The sequence below is a fragment of the Cherax quadricarinatus genome, chromosome 10, assembly GCF_038502225.1.
Source record: "Cherax quadricarinatus isolate ZL_2023a chromosome 10, ASM3850222v1, whole genome shotgun sequence".
Lineage (NCBI taxonomy): Eukaryota > Metazoa > Arthropoda > Malacostraca > Decapoda > Parastacidae > Cherax > Cherax quadricarinatus.
Window position 1 is genome coordinate 45544807 of NC_091301.1, and position 20343 is coordinate 45565149.

At 42.4% G+C, this 20343-nt stretch overlaps 1 protein-coding gene across 3 annotated transcripts in view; it reads left to right on the top strand.

Annotated features, from left to right (window-relative positions):
• Positions 1-20343, top strand: part of LOC128687820 (calcium/calmodulin-dependent protein kinase type II alpha chain-like) — an 897132-nt gene that overhangs the window by 390882 nt on the left and 485907 nt on the right. For all 3 annotated transcript variants that reach the window (XM_070083804.1, XM_070083805.1, XM_070083806.1), the window contains one exon: positions 5203-5297. In XM_070083804.1, the coding sequence (XP_069939905.1) occupies positions 5203-5297 (95 nt within the window). The remainder of the gene's footprint in view (positions 1-5202; positions 5298-20343) is intronic.

The following is a 20343-nucleotide window of genomic DNA, read 5'->3' on the forward strand; positions in this document are numbered from 1 at the left end:
TACCATCATGGTGGTGATGGTCCACACTGTACCATCATGGTGGTGATGGTCCACACTGTACCATCATTGTGGTGATGGTCCACACTGTACCATCATGGTGGTGATGATCCACACTGTACCATCATGGTGGTGATGGTCCACACTGTACCATCATGGTGGTGATGGTCCACACTGTACCATCATGGTGGTGATGGTCCACACTGTACCATCATGGTGGTGATGGTCCACACTGTACCATCATGGTGGTGATGGTCCACACTGTACCATCATGGTGGTGATGGGCCACACTGTACCATCATGGTGGTGATGGGCCACACTGTACCATCATGGTGGTGATGGGCCACACTGTACCATCATGGTGGTGATGGGCCACACTGTACCATCATGGTGGTGATGGGCCACACTGTACCATCATGGTGGTGATGGGCCACACTGTACCATCATGGTGGTGATGGTTCACACTGTACCATCATGGTGGTGATGGTTCACACTGTACCATCATGGTGGTGATGGTCCACACTGTACCATCATGGTGGTGATGGTCCACACTGTACCATCATGGTGGTGATGGTTCACACTGTACCATCATGGTGGTGATGGTCCACACTGTACCATCATGGTGGTGATGGCTCACACTGTACCATCATGGTGGTGATGGTCCACACTGTACCATCATGGTGGTGATGGTCCACACTGTACCATCATGGTGGTGATGGTCCACACTGTACCATCATGGTGGTGATGGTCCACACTGTACCATCATGGTGGTGATGGTCCACACTGTACCATCATGGTGGTGATGGTTCACACTGTACCATCATGGTGGTGATGGTTCACACTGTACCATCATGGTGGTGTACCATCATGGTCCACACTGTACCATCATGGTGGTGATGGTCCACACTGTACCATCATGGTGGTGATGGTTCACACTGTACCATCATGGTGGTGATGGTCCACACTGTACCATCATGGTGGTGATGGTCCACACTGTACCATCATGGTGGTGATGGTCCACACTGTACCATCATGGTGGTGATGGTCCACACTGTACCATCATGGTGGTGATGGTCCACACTGTACCATCATGGTGGTGATGGTCCACACTGTACCATCATGGTGGTGATGGTTCACACTGTACCATCATGGTGGTGATGGTCCACACTGTACCATCATGGTGGTGATGGGCCACACTGTACCATCATGGTGGTGATGGTCCACACTGTACCATCATGGTGGTGATGGCCACACTGTACCATCATGGTGGTGATGGTCCACACTGTACCATCATGGTGGTGATGGTCCACACTGTACCATCATGGTGGTGATGGTCCACACTGTACCATCATGGTGGTGATGGTTCACACTGTACCATCATGGTGGTGATGGTTCACACTGTACCATCATGGTGGTGATGGTCCACACTGTACCATCATGGTGGTGATGGTCCACACTGTACCATCATGGTGGTGATGGTTCACACTGTACCATCATGGTGGTGATGGTCCACACTGTACCATCATGGTGGTGATGGTCCACACTGTACCATCATGGTGGTGATGGTCCACACTGTACCATCATGGTGGTGATGGTTCACACTGTACCATCATGGTGGTGATGGTTCACACTGTACCATCATGGTGGTGATGGTCCACACTGTACCATCATGGTGGTGATGTTTCACACTGTACCATCATGGTGGTGATGGTCCACACTGTACCATCATGGTGGTGATGGTCCACACTGTACCATCATGGTGGTGATGGTCCACACTGTACCATCATGGTGATGGTCCACACTGTACCATCATGGTGGTGATGGTCCACACTGTACCATCATGGTGGTCCACACTGTACCATCATGGTGGTGGTCCACACTGTACCATCACACTGTACCATCATGGTGGTGATGGTCCACACTGTACCATCATGGTGGTGATGGTCCACACTGTACCATCATGGTGGTGATGGTCCACACTGTACCATCATGGTGGTGATGGTCCACACTGTACCATCATGGTGGTGATGGTTCACACTGTACCATCATGGTGGTGATGGTTCACACTGTACCATCATGGTGGTGATGGCCCACACTGTACCATCATGGTGGTGATGATCCACACTGTACCATCATGGTGGTGATCCACACTGTACCATCATGGTGGTGATGGTCCACACTGTACCATCATGGTGGTGATGGTCCACACTGTACCATCATGGTGGTGATGGTCCACACTGTACCATCATGGTGGTGATGGTTCACACTGTACCATCATGGTGGTGATGGTTCACACTGTACCATCATGGTGGTGATGGCCCACACTGTACCATCATGGTGGTGATGATCCACACTGTACCATCATGGTGGTGGTGATCCACACTGTACCATCATGGTGGTGATGGTCCACACTGTACCATCATGGTGGTGATGGTCCACACTGTACCATCATGGTGGTGATGGTCCACACTGTACCATCATGGTGGTGATGGTTCACACTGTACCATCATGGTGGTGATGGTTCACACTGTACCATCATGGTGGTGATGGCCCACACTGTACCATCATGGTGGTGATGATCCACACTGTACCATCATGGTGGTGATGATCCACACTGTACCATCATGGTGGTGATGATCCACACTGTACCATCATGGTGGTGATGGTCCACACTGTACCATCATGGTGGTGATGGTCCACACTGTACCATCATGGTGGTGATGGTTCACACTGTACCATCATGGTGGTGATGGTTCACACTGTACCATCATGGTGGTGATGGTCCACACTGTACCATCATGGCGGTGATGGTCCACGCTGTACCATCATGGCGGTGATGGTCCACGCTGTACCATCATGGCGGTGATGGTCCACACTGTACCATCATGGTGGTGATGGTTCACACTGTACCATCATGGTGGTGATGGTTCACACTGTACCATCATGGTGGTGATGGTCCACACTGTACCATCATGGTGGTGATGGTCCACACTGTACCATCATGGTGGTGATGGTCCACACTGTACCATCATGGTGGTGATGGTTCACACTGTACCATCATGGTGGTGATGGCCCACACTGTACCATCATGGTGGTGATGATCCACACTGTACCATCATGGTGGTGATGATCCACACTGTACCATCATGGTGATGATCCACACTGTACCATCATGGTGGTGATGGTCCACACTGTACCATCATGGTGGTGATGGCCCACACTGTACCATCATGGTGGTGATGATCCACACTGTACCATCATGGTGGTGATGATCCACACTGTACCATCATGGTGGTGATGGTCCACACTGTACCATCATGGTGGTGATGATCCACACTGTACCATCATGGTGGTGATGGTCCACACTGTACCATCATGGTGGTGATGGTCCACACTGTACCATCATGGTGGTGATGGTCCGCACTGTACCATCATGGTGGTGATGATCCACACTGTACCATCATGGTGGTGATGATCCACACTGTACCATCATGGTGGTGATGGTCCACACTGTACCATCATGGTGGTGATGATCCACACTGTACCATCATGGTGGTGATGATCCACACTGTACCATCATGGTGGTGATGGTCCACACTGTACCATCATGGTGGTGATGGTCCACACTGTACCATCATGGTGGTGATGGTTCACACTGTACCATCATGGTGGTGATGGTTCACACTGTACCATCATGGTGGTGATGGTCCACACTGTACCATCATGGTGGTGATGGTCCACACTGTACCATCATGGTGGTGATGGTCCACACTGTACCATCATGGTGGTGATGGCCCACACTGTACCATCATGATGGTGATGGCCCACACTGTACCATCATGGTGGTGATGGTCCACACTGTACCATCATGGTGGTGATGGTCCACACTGTACCATCATGGTGGTGATGGTCCACACTGTACCATCATGGTGGTGATGGTCCACACTGTACCATCATGGTGGTGATGGTCCACACTGTACCATCATGGTGGTGATGGTCCACACTGTACCATCATGGTGGTGATGGTCCACACTGTACCATCATGGTGGTGATGGTCCACACTGTACCATCATGGTGGTGATGGTCCACACTGTACCATCATGGTGGTGATGGTCCACACTGTACCATCATGGTGGTGATGATCCACACTGTACCATCGTGGTGGTGATGGTCCACACTGTACCATCATGGTGGTGATGATCCACACTGTACCATCATGGTGGTGATGGTCCACACTGTACCATCATGGTGGTGATGGTCCACACTGTACCATCATGGTGGTGATGGTCCACACTGTACCATCATGGTGGTGATGATCCACACTGTACCATCATGGTGGTGATGATCCACACTGTACCATCATGGTGGTGATGATCCACACTGTACCATCATGGTGGTGATGGTCCACACTGTACCATCATGGTGGTGATGGTCCACACTGTACCATCATGGTGGTGATGGTCCACACTGTACCATCATGGTGGTGATGGTCCACACTGTACCATCATGGTGGTGATGATCCACACTGTACCATCATGGTGATGATGGTCCACACTGTACCATCATGGTGGTGATGGTCCACACTGTACCATCATGGTGATGATTGTCCACACTGTACCATCATGGTGGTGATGGTCCACACTGTACCATCATGGTGGTGATGGTTCACACTGTACCATCATGGTGGTGATGGTCCACACTGTACCATCATGGTGGTGATGGTCCACACTGTACCATCATGGTGGTGATGGTCCACACTGTACCATCATGGTGGTGATGGTCCACACTGTACCATCATGGTGGTGATGGTCCACACTGTACCATCATGGTGGTGATGGTCCACACTGTACCATCATGGTGGTGATGGCACCATGATGCCAAACAATGTTTTACTGTTTCATCAACATTTTTTTTATCAACAGATTTTTTAAATTATCTATTTAAAATTTTATCTATAAAAAGAGACATCTTTTGTGTTCTTACTCGTGTGTGTGTGTGTGTGTGTGTGTGTGTGTGTGTGTGTGTGTGTGTGTGTGTGTGTGTGTGTGTGTGTGTGTGTGTGTGTGTGTGTGATTTAATGATACAACCGTCCCATGTATCCAGTTGTACTCTGCCCATCCCTTTTGCTTCCCTTCCTTGCTCTGCCCTGCCCTGCCCTGCCCTGCCCTGCCTTGAAGTGTGTTTAACTGTTGTGTTGTGTTGCAGGGGAGCGTTCTCTGTGGTGCGTCGGTGCGTGCAGAAGACCACTGGTCTGGAGTTTGCTGCCAAGATTATTAACACCAAGAAACTCTCAGCCAGAGGTTAGTAACTTACCATCATCACTACTATCAACACACTCCCATCTGCACGCTCACATGTGCACACCTGTAAATACTCACATGTGCACACCTGTAAATACTCACATGTGCACACCTGTAAATACTCACATGTGCACACCTGTAAACACTCGCATGTGCACACCTGTAAATACTCACATGTGCACACCTGTAAATACTCACATGTGCACACCTGTAAATACTCACATGTGCACACCTGTAAATACTCACATGTGCACACCTGTAAATACTCACATGTGCACACCTGTAAACACTCACATGTGCACACCTGTAAAAACTCACATGTGCACATCTGTAAACGCTCATATTTGCATTTAGTGGATCTCTCTCTTTTGTATTATGAATACATTTTAATTTCGTTCACACACACACACACACACATATATATATATATATATATATATATATATATATATATATATATATATATATAATATATATATATATATATATATATATATATATATATATATATATATATATATATATATATATATATATATATATAAGGTAGTAGGTTGGTAGACAGCAACTACCCAGGGAAGTACTACCGTCCTGCCAGATGACTGTGAAACAGAAACCTGTAACTGTTTTGCATAATGGTAGGATTGCTGGTTTCTTTTTCTGTCTCATAAACACGCTAGATAACAGGGATATCTTGCTACTCCTACTTACACTTTGGTCACACTTCACAGACACGCACATGCATGTATATATACATCTAGGTTTTTCTCCTTTTTCTAAATAGCTCTTGTTCTTCTTTATTTCTTCTATTGTCCATGGGGAAGTGGAAAAGAATTTTTCCTCCGTAAGCCATGCGTGTCGTGTGAGGCGACTAAAATGCCGGGAGCAACGGGCTGGTAACCCCTTCTCCTGTAGACATTTACTAAAAAAGAGAAGAAGAAAAACTTTATAAAACTCGGATGCTTGAATGTGCGTGGATGTAGTGCGGATGACAAGAAACAGATGATTGCTGATGTTATGAATGAAAAGAAGTTGGATGTCCTGGCCCTAAGCGAAACAAAGCTGAAGGGGGTAGGGGAGTTTCGGTGGGGGGAAATAAATGGGATTAAATCTGGAGTATCTGAGAGAGTTAGAGCAAAGGAAGGGGTAGCAGTAATGTTGAAGGATCAGTTATGGAAGGAGAAAAGAGAATATGAATGTGTAAATTCAAGAATTGTGTGGATTAAAGTAAAGGTTGGATGCGAAAAGTGGGTCATAATAAGCGTGTATGCACCTGGAGAAGAGAGGAATGTAGAGGAGAGAGAGAGATTTTGGGAGATGTTAAGTGAATGTATAGGAGCCTTTGAACCAAGTGAGAGAGTATTTGTGGTAGCGGACCTGAATGCTAAAGTAGGAGAAACTTTTAGAGAGGGTGTGGTAGGTAAGTTTGGGGTGCCAGGTGTAAATGATAATGGGAGCCCTTTGATTGAACTTTGTATAGAAAGGGGTTTAGTTATAGGTAATACATATTTTAAGAAAAAGAGTTTAAATAAGTATACAAGATATGATGTAGGGCGAAATGACAGTAGTTTGTTGGATTATGTATTGGTAGATAAAAGACTGTTGAGTAGACTTCAGGATGTACATGTTTATAGAGGGGCCACAGATATATCAGATCACTTTCTAGTTGTAGCTACACTGAGAGTAAAAGGTAGATGGGATACAAGGAGAATAGAAGCATCAGAGAAGAGAGAGGTGAAGGTTTATAAACTAAAAGAGGAGGCAGTTAGGGTAAGATATAAACAGCTATTGGAGGATAGATGGGCTAATGAGAGCATAGGCAATGGGGTCGAAGAGGTATGGGGTAGGTTTAAAAATGTAGTGTTAGTGTTCAGCAGAAGTTTGTGGTTACAGGAAAGTGGGTGCGGGAGGGAAGAGGAGCGATTGGTGGAATGATGTAAAGAGAGTAGTAAGGGAGAAAAAGTTAGCATATGAGAAGGTTTTACAAAGTAGAAGTGATGCAAGGAGGGAAGAGTATATGGAGAAAGAGAGAAGTTAAGAGAGTGGTGAAGCAATGTAAAAAGAGAGCAAATGAGAGAGTGGGTGAGATGTTATCAACAAATTTTGTTGAAAATAAGAAAAAGTTTTGGAGTGAGATTAACAAGTTGAGGAAGCCTAGAGAACAAATGGATTTGTCAGTTAAAAATAGGAGAGGAGAGTTATTAAATGGAGAGTTAGAGGTATTGGGAAGATGGAGGGAATATTTTGAGGAATTGTTAAATGTTGATGAAGATAGGGAAGCTGTGATTTCGTGTATAGGGCAAGGAGGAATAACATCTTGTAGGAGTGAGGAAGAGCCAGTTGTGAGTGTGGGGGAAGCTCGTGAGGCAGTAGGTAAAATGAAAGGGGGTAAGGCAGCCGGGATTGATGGGATAAAAATAGAAATGTTAAAAACAGGTGGGGATATAGTTTTGGAGTGGTTGGTGCAATTATTTAATAAATGTATGGAAGAGGGTAAGGTACCTAGGGATTGGCAGAGAGCATGCATAGTTCCTTTGTATAAAGGCAAAGGGGACAAAAGAGAGTGCAAAAATTATAGGGGGATAAGTCTGTTGAGTATGCCTGGTAAAGTGTATGGTAGAGTTATTATTGAAAGAATTAAGAGTAAGACGGAGAATAGGAAAGCAGATGAACAAGGAGGCTTTAGGAAAGGTAGGGGGTGTGTTGACCAGGCGTTTACAGTGAAACATATAAGTGAACAGTATTTAGATAAGGCTAAAGAGGTCTTTGTGGCATTTATGGATTTGAAAAAGCCGTATGACAGGGTGGATAGGGGGGCAATGTGGCAGATGTTGCAGGTGTATGGTGTAGGAGGTAGGTTACTGAAAGCAATGAAGTTTTTACGAGGATAGTGAGGTTAAGTTAGGGTATGTAGGAAAGAGGGAAATTATTTCCCAGTAAAAGTAGGCCTTAGACAAGGATGTGTGATGTCACCGTTGTTGCTTAATATATTTATAGATGGGGTGTAAGAGAAGTAAATGCGAGGGTCTTGGCAAGAGGCATGGCGTTAAAAGATAAAGAATCACACATAAAGTGGGAGTTGTCACAGTTGCTCTTCGCTGATGACACTGTGCTCTTGGGAGATTCTGAAGAGAAGTTGCAGAGATTGGTGGATGAATTTGGTAGGGTGTGCAAAAGAAGAAAATTAAAAGTGAATACAGGAAAGAGTAAGGGTATGAGGATAACAAAAAGATTAGGTGATGAAAGATTGGATATCAGATTGGAGGGAGAGAGTATGGAGGAGGTGAATGTATTCAGATATTTGGGAGTGGACGTGTCAGCGGATGGGTCTATGAAAGATGAGGTGAACCATAGAACTGATGAGGGGAAAAGGGTGAGTGGTGCACTTAGGAGTCTGTGGAGACAAAGAACTGTGTCATTGGATGCAAAGAGGTGAATGTATGAGAGTATAGTTTTACCAATGCTCTTATATGGGTGTGAAGCATGGGTGATGAATGTTGCAGCGAGGAGAAGGCTGGAGGCAGTGGAGATGTCATGTCTGAGGGCAATGTGTGGTGTGAATATAATGCAGAGAATTCGTAGTTTGGAAGTTAGGAGGAGGTGCGGGATTACCAAAACTGTTGTCCAGAGGGCTGAGGAAGGGTTGAGGTGGTTCGGACATGTAGAGAGAATGGAGTGAAACAGAATGACTTCAAGAGTGTATCAGTCTGTAGTGGAAGGAAGGCGGGGTAGGGGTCGGCCTAGGAAAGGTTGGAGAGAGGGGGTAAAGGAGGTTTTGTGTGCGAGGGGCTTGGACTTCCAGCAGGCATGCGTGAGCGTGTTTGATAGGAGTGAATGGAGACAAATGGTTTTTAACACTTGACGTGCTGTTGGAGTGTGAGCAAAGTAACATTTATGAAGGGGTTCAGGGAAACTGGCAGTCCGGACTTGAGTCCTGGAGGTGGGAAGTACAGTGCCTGCACTCTGAAGGAGGGGTGTTAATGTTGCAGTTTAAGAACTGTAGTGTAAAGCACCCTTCTGGCAAGACAGTGATGGAGTGAATGATGGTGAAAGTTTTTCTTTTTCAGGCCACCCTGCCTTGGTGGGAATCGGCCAGTGTGATAATATATATATATATATATATATATATATATATATATATATATATATATATATATATATATATTCTTTCCTTCAACACATCAGCCGTATCCCACCAAGGCAGGGTGGCACAAAAAAAAAAACGAAAATTTCTCTTAAATATAGTAATTTATACGGGAGAAGGGATTACTAGCCCCTTGCTCCCGGCATTTTAGTCGCCTCTTACAATACGCATGGCTTACGGAGGAAGAATTCTGTTCCACTTCCCCATGGAGATAAGAGGAAATAAACAAGAACAAGAACTAGAAAGGAAATAGAAGAATACCCAGAGGGGTGTGTATATATATGCTTGTACATGTATGTGTAGTGTGACCCAAGTGCAAGTAGAAGTAGCAAGACGTACCTGAAATCTTGCATGTTTGAGACAGACAAAAGACACCAGCAATCCTACCATCATGTAAAACAATTACAGGTTTTCGTTGTTCACTCACTTGGCAGGACGGTAGTACCTCCCTGGGCGGTTGCTGTTTACCAACCTACTACCTAGGAGATATATATATATATATATATATATATAATATTATTGCAGCAAGGTCGCAGTAAACAGGTGATATCACAATATGCAAAAACACTCACTGTGAAAAATAGTAAACATCCAAGTGCTTTCATAATTTCTCACATTATCAAGGAAATGTAAAAATAATATAACAGAATGCTTATAAGACTGAGATGTCGCCTCACCTACGACGTAGCTCCCGTCCCAGTATGATGCGAGTGGGACTGTATCAAGAACTTGTCACTCATATAGCTTAAATTTTTCTCAAATTTTATTAATTATAAGTACAAAAGAATGAAGGAACACTGTAGAAGGCCTGCTGGCCCATACAGGGCAGGTCATTATCAAAACAAACTCCTTCTCAAAGCTACCCAAGAATTTACTGCCATACCCGCGACACCTATCAAACCCAGCCAGTCCCACTCGTATATTTATGCAATCTCTTACAGGTACCCAGGGTCCTAGCCTCAGTTACCTTACTCGGAAGACTGTTCCACGCATCGACCACTGATTGAAATCCTCTACTTACCTATGTCCTTTCTGAATCTAAATTTATCCACCTTAAATTAATTTAATTTGTATAATGCTAAATTATTCACATTAAAATCAGTACTATTTTTTATGAAGCTTAATTTAATTATATTTCAACCATAGACCTGCTGGAGACAACTTTTTCCGCTTTTTGAAAATCAGTTGTGATTAAAATCTTTCGCATGAATATACAGTGCAGTTGACTGTATTCCAGTTCTAATGATATATTTATGTTGTTACAATCTTGGTTTAAGTTTTATTTCAGTTTGCCTGTAATAAATTATATTATTTCTTTACAAGGAATCTTGTACACAAATCCATCAACATTTTGGGGAAAATTTATAATCAGATTTTTTGTACTGTATCAAGATTCTGAAATGCAACTTTGATTTTATAATTGTTAAGGAGAGAATGTGCATCAAGAAAGTTTCCATGGTGAGGGAGAACTAAAATTTTCCTGGTTGAATATGGTTGTGTTTGCTTTTTATTACTGTAAAAAAATATATCTAGTATTTATAAAGGATATATTAATTATTTTAGGTATTTTAGATCATTATCTATTTCATAAATCTTCAAGATTTCATCATCTATTAAGTCTGGGCTGAAGATAAACAAAACTCTGAAAAATATGGTTGAGAATACGAAAAGTTTAACTCAGTCATGATGAGAAGAATAATAGTACATATAACAGTTATTTGTTGGTTTTCTGTATATTTTGAATTTAAAATCATGATTCCCCTTAATTAAAATGTCTAAAAAAGGCAATTAGTTTGTTGAAACACAGTAGAATGTGACTGACTATTCAACACTGAAATGGTTTATATCTATATATTTTCTGCATTAAACATGAAACGTCAACATATCTGTACCACTTAGCTCTAATGGGAAGGATAATAAGCAGTGTTGTTTCAAAATATTCTAGTATAAATTGTTAAGGACAGATGAGAGAGGTTCTTCCCCTTACCATAACAAAGTTCTGAGTCCAGAACTCTTCATTAAACACAAACTTTCCATTAACAATACAAAGTTTAATAAGGTCAATGGTAAATTATTAATTATCAATGGTAAATCATAATCGTCTAGTTCTTCATATAGGAAACTTAATAAATCATCAACAGGAACTTTTGTAAGCAAAGAATAACATCAAAACTAATATAATTAAATCAGTCATGGTACTTAATTTATCAACTAAATTAAAATTTTTTTAGCTTTAAATTTAGAAATTTTGCCAGCAATAGAGCTCAACATATCTGCTAATACTCTGTTTAGTCATGCTAGAGATTTTAACCTCTATTTTCAAGAGCGGATAAAGTTGTATCCTGCAGGTCTGTGCTTGAGATATAATTGAATCAAACTTCATAAAAATAGTATTGATTTTACTGTGAATAATAATCTAGTGTTATGCAAATTAGATTCATTTATAATTTATAAAATTTTGGAAGAATTTAAGCTATGCGTGACAGGTCCTTGACACACCCACCCGCATCCTGCTGGGACGGATGTTATGTCGTAGCTGAGGTGACATCCTGCTGGGACGAATGTTATGTCGTAGCTGAGGTGACATCCTGCTGGGACGAATGTTATGTCGTAGCTGAGGTGACATCCTGCTGGGACGAATGTTATGTCGTAGCTGAGGTGACATCCTGCTGGGACGAATGTTATGTCGTAGCTGAGGTGACATCCTGCTGGGACGAATGTTATGTCGTAGCTGAGGTGACATCCTGCTGGGACGAATGTTATGTCGTAGCTGAGGTGACATCCTGCTGGGACGAATGTTATGTCGTAGCTGAGGTGACATCCTGCTGGGACGGATGTTATGTCGTAGCTGAGGTGACATCCTGCTGGGACGGGTGTTATGTCGTAGCTGAGGTGACATCCTGCTGGGACGGATGTTATGTCGTAGCTGAGGTGACATCCTGCTGGGACGGATGTTATGTCGTAGCTGAGGTGACATCCTGCTGGGACGGATGTTATGTCGTAGCTGAGGTGACATCCTGCTGGGACGGATGTTATGTCGTAGCTGAGGTGACATCCTGCTGGGACGGATGTTATGTCGTAGCTGAGGTGACATCCTGCTGGGACGGATGTTATGTCGTAGCTGAGGTGACATCCTGCTGGGACGGATGTTATGTCGTAGCTGAGGTGACATCCTGCTGGGACGGATGTTATGTCGTAGCTGAGGTGACATCCTGCTGGGACGGATGTTATGTCGTAGCTGAGGTAACATCCTGCTGGGACGGATGTTATGTCGTAGCTGAGGTGACATCCTGCTGGGACGGATGTTATGTCGTAGCTGAGGTGACATCTCAGCCTTACAAGCCTTCTTCTGTTCTATTATTTTTGCATGCTCTTGATAATATGAGAAATCACGAAAACACTCGAATGTTCACTATTTTTCACAGTGGGTGTTTTGCTTATATAAATTGAGTTTGGTGTTGGGTGTCAAGGGTAATGTTAAGAGTGCCACCAGATATTAATTCCGAGCATCAGTTCCTTGAGCATTGCATCCTGGGTGATACCTCGGCACAGAGCCAGCACCTGGTGGGAGGTAACACCTCGCTACTTGGTATGAGGGAGATAATTTCTAGTTATGAGGAGAACAACCACTAGTGTGTTATGAGTGAGATGACACGTTATTAGTTATGAGGGACAGTATTCAACACAACACAGGAACTGTATACAACACAACACAGGAACTGTATACAACACAACACAGGAACTGTATACAACACAACACAGGAACTGTATACAACACAACACAGGAACAGTATACAACACAACACAGGAACTGTATACAACACAACACAGGAACAGTATACAACACAACACAGGAACTGTATACAACACAACACAGGAACTGTATACAACACAACACAGGAACTGTATACAACACAACACAGGAACTGTATACAACGCAACACAGGAACGGTATTCAACACAACACAGGAACTGTATACAACACAACACAGGAACAGTATAAACACAGGAACAGTATACAACACAACACAGGAACAGTATAAACACAGGAACAGTATACAACACAACACAGGAACAGTATACAACACAACACAGGAACAGTATAAACACAGGAACAGTATACAACACAACACAGGAACAGTATAAACACAGGAACAGTATACAACACAACACAGGAACAGTATACAACACAACACAGGGACAGTATAAACACAGGAACAGTATACAACACAACACAGGGACAGTATACAACACAAAACAGGGACAGTATACAACACAACACAGGAACAGTATACAACACAGAGACAGTATACAACACAACACAGGAACAGTATACAACACAACACAGGAACAGTATAAACACAGGAACAGTATACAACACAACACAGGAACAGTATACAACACAACACATTGACAGTATACAACACAACACAGGAACAGTATACAACACAACACAGGAACAGTATACAACACAACACAGGAACAGTATACAACACAACACATTGACAGTATACAACACAACACAGGAACAGTATACAACACAACACAGGAACAGTATACAACACAACACAGGAACAGTATACAACACAACACAGGGACAGTATACAACACAACACAGGAACAGTATACAACACAACACAGGAACAGTATACAACACAACACAGGGACAGTATACAACACAACACAGGAACAGTATACAACACAACACAGGAACAGTATACAACACAACACAGGAACAGTATACAACACAACACAGGGACAGTATATAACACAACACAGGAACAGTATGCAACACAACACGGGAACAGTATACAACACAAAACAGGGACAGTATACAACACAACACAGGAACAGTATACAACACAGAGACAGTATGCAACACAACACGGGAACAGTATACAACACAAAACAGGGACAGTATACAACACAACACAGGAACAGTTTACAACACAACACAGGGACAGTATTCAACACAACGCAAGGACATTATACAACACAACACTGGGACAGTATACAACACAACACTGGGACAGTATACAACACAACACTGGGACAGTATACAACACAACACAGGAACAGTATTCAGCACAACACAGGAACAATATACACAGGAACAGTATTCAACACAACACAGGAATAGTATACTACACAACACAGGAACAGTATACAACACATGAACAGTATACAACACAGGACAGTATACAACACAGTGACAGTATACAACACAACACAGGAACAGTATACAACAACGGAGGAGGAGGAGGTGGAGGAGGTTGAGGGGGTGGTGGAGGAGGAGGAGGAGGTGGTGAAGGAGGAAGAGGAAGAAAAAGATGAAGATGATGATGATGAGGAAAAGGAAGGATGGAAAAGATGAGGAGGAAGATGATGAGTGGGGAAGAATGTTTGCTTCTCCAAGCATATACCTTCTTACCTTTGAAGGGAAGTGTGTGTGTGTGTGTGTGTGTGTGTGTGTGTGTGTGTGTGTGTGTGTGTGTGGATATGAGCCAAATAATTAGACTGCAGGATCCCTGGCTACAAGCTGGAACAACCATGTATCACAATAACCCCACAAGGCAGGTGGTAGTTTAAATCATGAATCTTTATCTCCACCCACATATTGATCTAACAAAAACTAATGCAAGAAACTTGAACATATATATAAGGGTGAGCGGAAGCAACAGAACCTGAGTGCTACTCAATTCATCAGTGTATAACTGCATTTACGATCGTCCAGAGAGTTCAGGTAGGGATCCATTTTCAGACTGTGTACAATGCCTTCAGTTATAAAGTTATTGAGTTTGAATAAACCGAAGTTATTATTACATAATGAACGTTTATCATGTTTTATAATTGCCGATTCTAAAATATGTTTCCAGCCAAGAGGAACAAGGAACCACGACTCTGGCTTCTGACCCATTTCAAAAGTTATTGCAGGCCCTAGTGCGGTTGATAATTGCATCTGATTCCTTCGCAGTTCGTATCAAATATCAGTATTGTGGTAACCTGACATCTAGAGGTTTACCGGTCTGTCCCATGTAAGATAAGTTGCAGCCATTACTACCAGTCCTGTAAACGCCGCCCACACAGTGTTGAGGGGAATTCCTTATCGAAATGCTTTTTGACAGTCCGTGATTTTTTAAGAAAACTACTTGTATGTTGAATCTTTTAGAATATTCGGCAGGCAGGAGATAAATCTCATTGTATGGGAGAACCACTACCTTATTGAGCTGAGGTGTTACCCCAGGTTCGGTCCTGTGGTAAGTTTTCCTAGCTGCCACCAATACTGATTCTACAAACTCTTTAGGGTACCTTAGTTTTGTGGCAGTATCAAATATTTTCCTAATTTCCTCATCTAGAAACTCTGAGCTGCACATTCGATAAACTCTCAGAAATATAGTGGAAGACTCTCTCCTTTTTACTCGTCTCGTGGCTGGAATAGTAGTGAATGTATGAGCACACATTAGTGGCCTTCCTATATAATGTGAACTAGAACTTTGTTACTCCAGTGTATCAAAATATCTAATATATCCATGGTGAATTTAATAGAGGGGACCAGAGCATTAAGTCTCGACAAAAATGTATCCAGGTCCCTATTGTTCTGCACAAGACACAAGATGTCATCCACCTGTCAGAACTATTTAGCCTCATTGGGAAGGATGTCTTTCAACAGCCTAGCCTCTAAAAACTCCTTTAACAGATTGCTTAATAGGGAAGACAATGGATTTCCCATAGCCATTCTCTGCCTTTGAGCATATTTTTTTTTCTTCAAACTCAAACTTACAATCAACTACACACAACTTAATCAACTCAGTAATAGTGTTCTTATCGTATATCATAGGTAACTTGTCTAATTCTTCTTCCAGATAAGATAACAGATAGGAAACAAGAACTCGGGTGAACAAATGCTGTGACAAAAACTTACCAGTAAAAAGTCATTAGACATGTTTACAATTTGCAATTTGTCAACGAGATCATCGTTGTTTTTTACGCTGGCTTCAGAGATGTTGCCAAGCACAGGACATAAATCATCGACCCCACCAAGCAAATAATAGGTCTCGCTGGAAAACCGTGCTTTTGGAATTAATCAAACAGTATGTATAAGGGAGTGTCGCCGACCTAGCTGATAATTGTTTAATCAAGTCCTCATTACCTCTGTGAGGTTCTAAGTTGTTTATTAAACTTATTGAAGGCATTGTACACAGTCTGAAGGCGGATTCCTACCTGAACTCATTGGACTGTTGTAAATGCAGTTATACAATGACGAATTGAGTAGCAATGAGGTTTTGCTGCTCCTACTCACCTTTATGAATAAACCAGCATTTACCTAAGAGTGAGGTTGGTCACCTTCTGATAATTGGAGTGTTTCCCTTTTGCTGCTTTCCCTGGACCCATTTTATTTTTATGCAACCAGAGGAATTTTCCTACTGATAGATCTGCCAGATACTTTTCTGATCAGAATATTAGTCTTTTATAATGATGCAGTATGGAGTCTGACAGCATGTTGGTGATATCTGACATGCCATTAATGTTGTGGTCGTTAGGTTATAACTAAATATTTAATGCTGATGGGCCTTTATATGCTTTGTACTGTTTTAATATCTTGAGTTCAAATTTCTGGGACCTGGCACTTGAACGAATCTACCTGGACTTCCTACTCATTTCTGCAACATTACAAGCTCCCGAAGATGTGTTGATTGCAGGGTTTCGCAACCTGGGGTATATGCATCCCCAGGGGTACAGCTGCACTTCTCAGGGGGTACATAAGGGTCTGAGAGAGAGAGAGAGAGAGAGAGAGAGAGAGAGAGAGAGAGAGAGAGAGAGAGAGAGGAAATATTTATTCTGATACCTTGTGTGGCATGCAGAGAGTACGTAACATTTATTCGGCGCATGTACACGCCCTCATTGAACGGCTACCTCCCCCAACTAGCGAACCAGTACTAGGGTCGAATGATGGGGCCCCGTCGTTCGATCAGTACCCAGGTTCAAGCCAATGAGAAGATGGTTTTGGCAATCGCAGAGGTGTTGTGGGTACCACCCGCCTGTCTGCCCTTGTCATTCCCATTCTAGAGCTGGTTGAAGCACGGTCTGCTCTCTAGTGGCTTCCATTCTGCCTTGCTTACCGTGGAGTGCACTAATACCTATTGTTGTACATAGTGTATATAGTGTACATACTTCTGTTCTTACTTGGCGAAGGATAATATAAGAAAAGTTTTTCTGCTGTGTCTATTTTGCTCCCTTTACACCCAGGATAACAGGTCTTTGAATTCCTGGGTTGTAATACCTTGCCTCTGTTTAGCACTGTAACAGAATTTCTTGATCAGAATCCACTATCTAAGACTGACATATTCAAAGAATTTAATCACTGAGCTTCTTATACAGCTGGAAGAGGAACTTAAAGGATATTTCCCAAACCAGAGTGAAGATGAATTACTGTATCTTGGGAATCCTTGACCGCAAATACTCAGGTGTTGAAGGCTGGGACAGGTATGCAACAAGCTGGTTGAACTCCATGATGATTCTGCACCTGTTGTATATTCTGAAAAGAATTTTTGTGATTTTTGGTTTCGGATGTAAACTTGTACAGACGTGTTGAACATGCTACTCGAGCACTGCCGTTATTTCCACCAACATGGCTTGGTAAGTCAACATTTCAGTGTTGTTGGGGATTAAATCAAGACGGATCAAATCTCAAAACGCCAGAACATGATATTCGTTGTGCAGTTGCTAAAGTTTTCCCTCGTAATAATGAACTTGTTGCCCCCCCCCCAAAAAAAAAAGGCTTAACCATCTCATTATTATCATTATGTCGTTTTTAGTATATTATTTTGACAAGTTTTCTTTACTTTTATTCAGTCGTGATTATTGTAACAAATGTATGTGGGACAGATCAAGATATTTTATAATGGGACAGATCAAGATATTTTATAATGGGACAGATCAAGATATTTTATAATGGGACAGATCAAGATATTTTATAATGGGACAGATCAAGATATTTTATAATGGGACAGATCAAGATATTTTATAATGGGACAGATCAAGATATTTTATAATGGGACAGATTAAGACATTTTATAATGGGACAGATCAACATATTTTATAATAGGACAGATTAAGATATTTGATAATGGGACAGATTAAGATATTTGATAATGGGACAGATTAAGATATTTGATAATGGGACAGATTAAGACATTTGATAATGGGACAGATTAAGACATTTTATAATGGGACAGATCAACATATTTTATAATGGGACAGATCAAGATATTTTATAATGGGACAGATCAAGACATTTTATAATGGGACAGATCTAGATATTTTATAATGGGACAGATCAAGATATTTTATAATGGGGACAGATCAAAATATTTTATAATGGGATAAGAACATACGAAAGAAGGAACACTGAAACAGGCCCACTGACCCATGCGGAGCAGGTCCATGTTCCCCCCTCGGAATAGCCCAATGACCCACCCAGTCTGGTCACCTCCACTCAAGGAAGGAGCACGGCACCAGACCCAGCAGCACAAGCTAGTCAGGTCCAACTCACACCCACCCACACCCACTCATGTATTTATCTAACCTTTTTTTAAAACTACACAATGTTTTAGCCTCAATAACTGTACTCGGGAGTTTGTTCCACTCATCCACAACTCTATTACCAAACCAGTGCTTTCCTATATCCTTCCTGAATCTGAATTTTTCCAACTTGAAACCATTGCTGCGAGTCCTGTCTTGGCTGGAAATTTTCAGCACGCTATTTACATCCTCTTTATTTATTTCTGTTTTCCATTTATACACCTCGATCATATCCCCCCTAATTCTACACCTTTGGAGAGAGTGCAGATTGAGGGTCCCTCAGTTTGTCCTCGTAGGGAAGATTTCTGGTACATGGTATCATCTTTGTCATCCTCCTTTGTACGTTTTACAGTGCATTTATTTCCATTCTGTAATACAGTGACCAGAACTGAGCAGCATAGTCTAAATGAGGCCTAATCAAGGATATATGGAGTTGAACAACCCGAGGACTTCTATTATTTATACTTCTAGATATGAAGCTAAGAATTCTGTTAGCTTTATTGCGAACACTAATGCACTGTTGTCTTGGTTTTAGATTACTTCTAACCAGAACTCCTAAATCCTTTTCGCGGTCAGTAGTATTAAGATGTACATTATTTAGTTTATATGTCGCATGGTTATTTTCCTGTCCAATAATTAAAACTTTGCATTTGTCTATATTAAACTGCATCTGCCACTTCTCCGACCATTGCAATCACTATTCAAATCATCCTGGAGTGCTCTAGTGTCCTCATTAGAATGAATTGGACTGCCTATTTTGGTGTCATCAGCAAATTTGCTTTTGTCGCTATTTATTCCCTCATCTACGTCGTTTATGTGAATTGTGAACAGCAACGGGCCCAACACTGACCCCTGAGGAACACCGCTTGTGACGTGCCCCATTCTGATTTCTCCCCATTTATGCAAACTCTCTGCTGCCTATTTGTCAGCCATGCCACTACCCAGGAAAAAATTTCTCCTTTTCCGTGTGCCTTAAGTTTCCTCAATAGCCTCTGATGTGAAACTCTGTCGAAAGCCTTACTGAAGTCCGTATACACAATATCATATTCATTACCATGATCTACCTCCTCAGACACCTTAGTGAAAAATGTTAGTAAATTCGTAAGACAGGAACGCCCCTTTGTAAAACCGTGTTGAGATTCATTAATCAATCTGTGCCTATCAAGATGGCTACGAATTGCTTCGGCAACTATTGATTCCATAAATTTTCCCATTATGGAGGTAAGGCTTATTGGTCTATAGTTCGAAGCCAAGGACCTGTCACCTGCCTTGTAAATAGGTATTACATTTGCCATTTTCCACTTATCAGGCACTATGCCA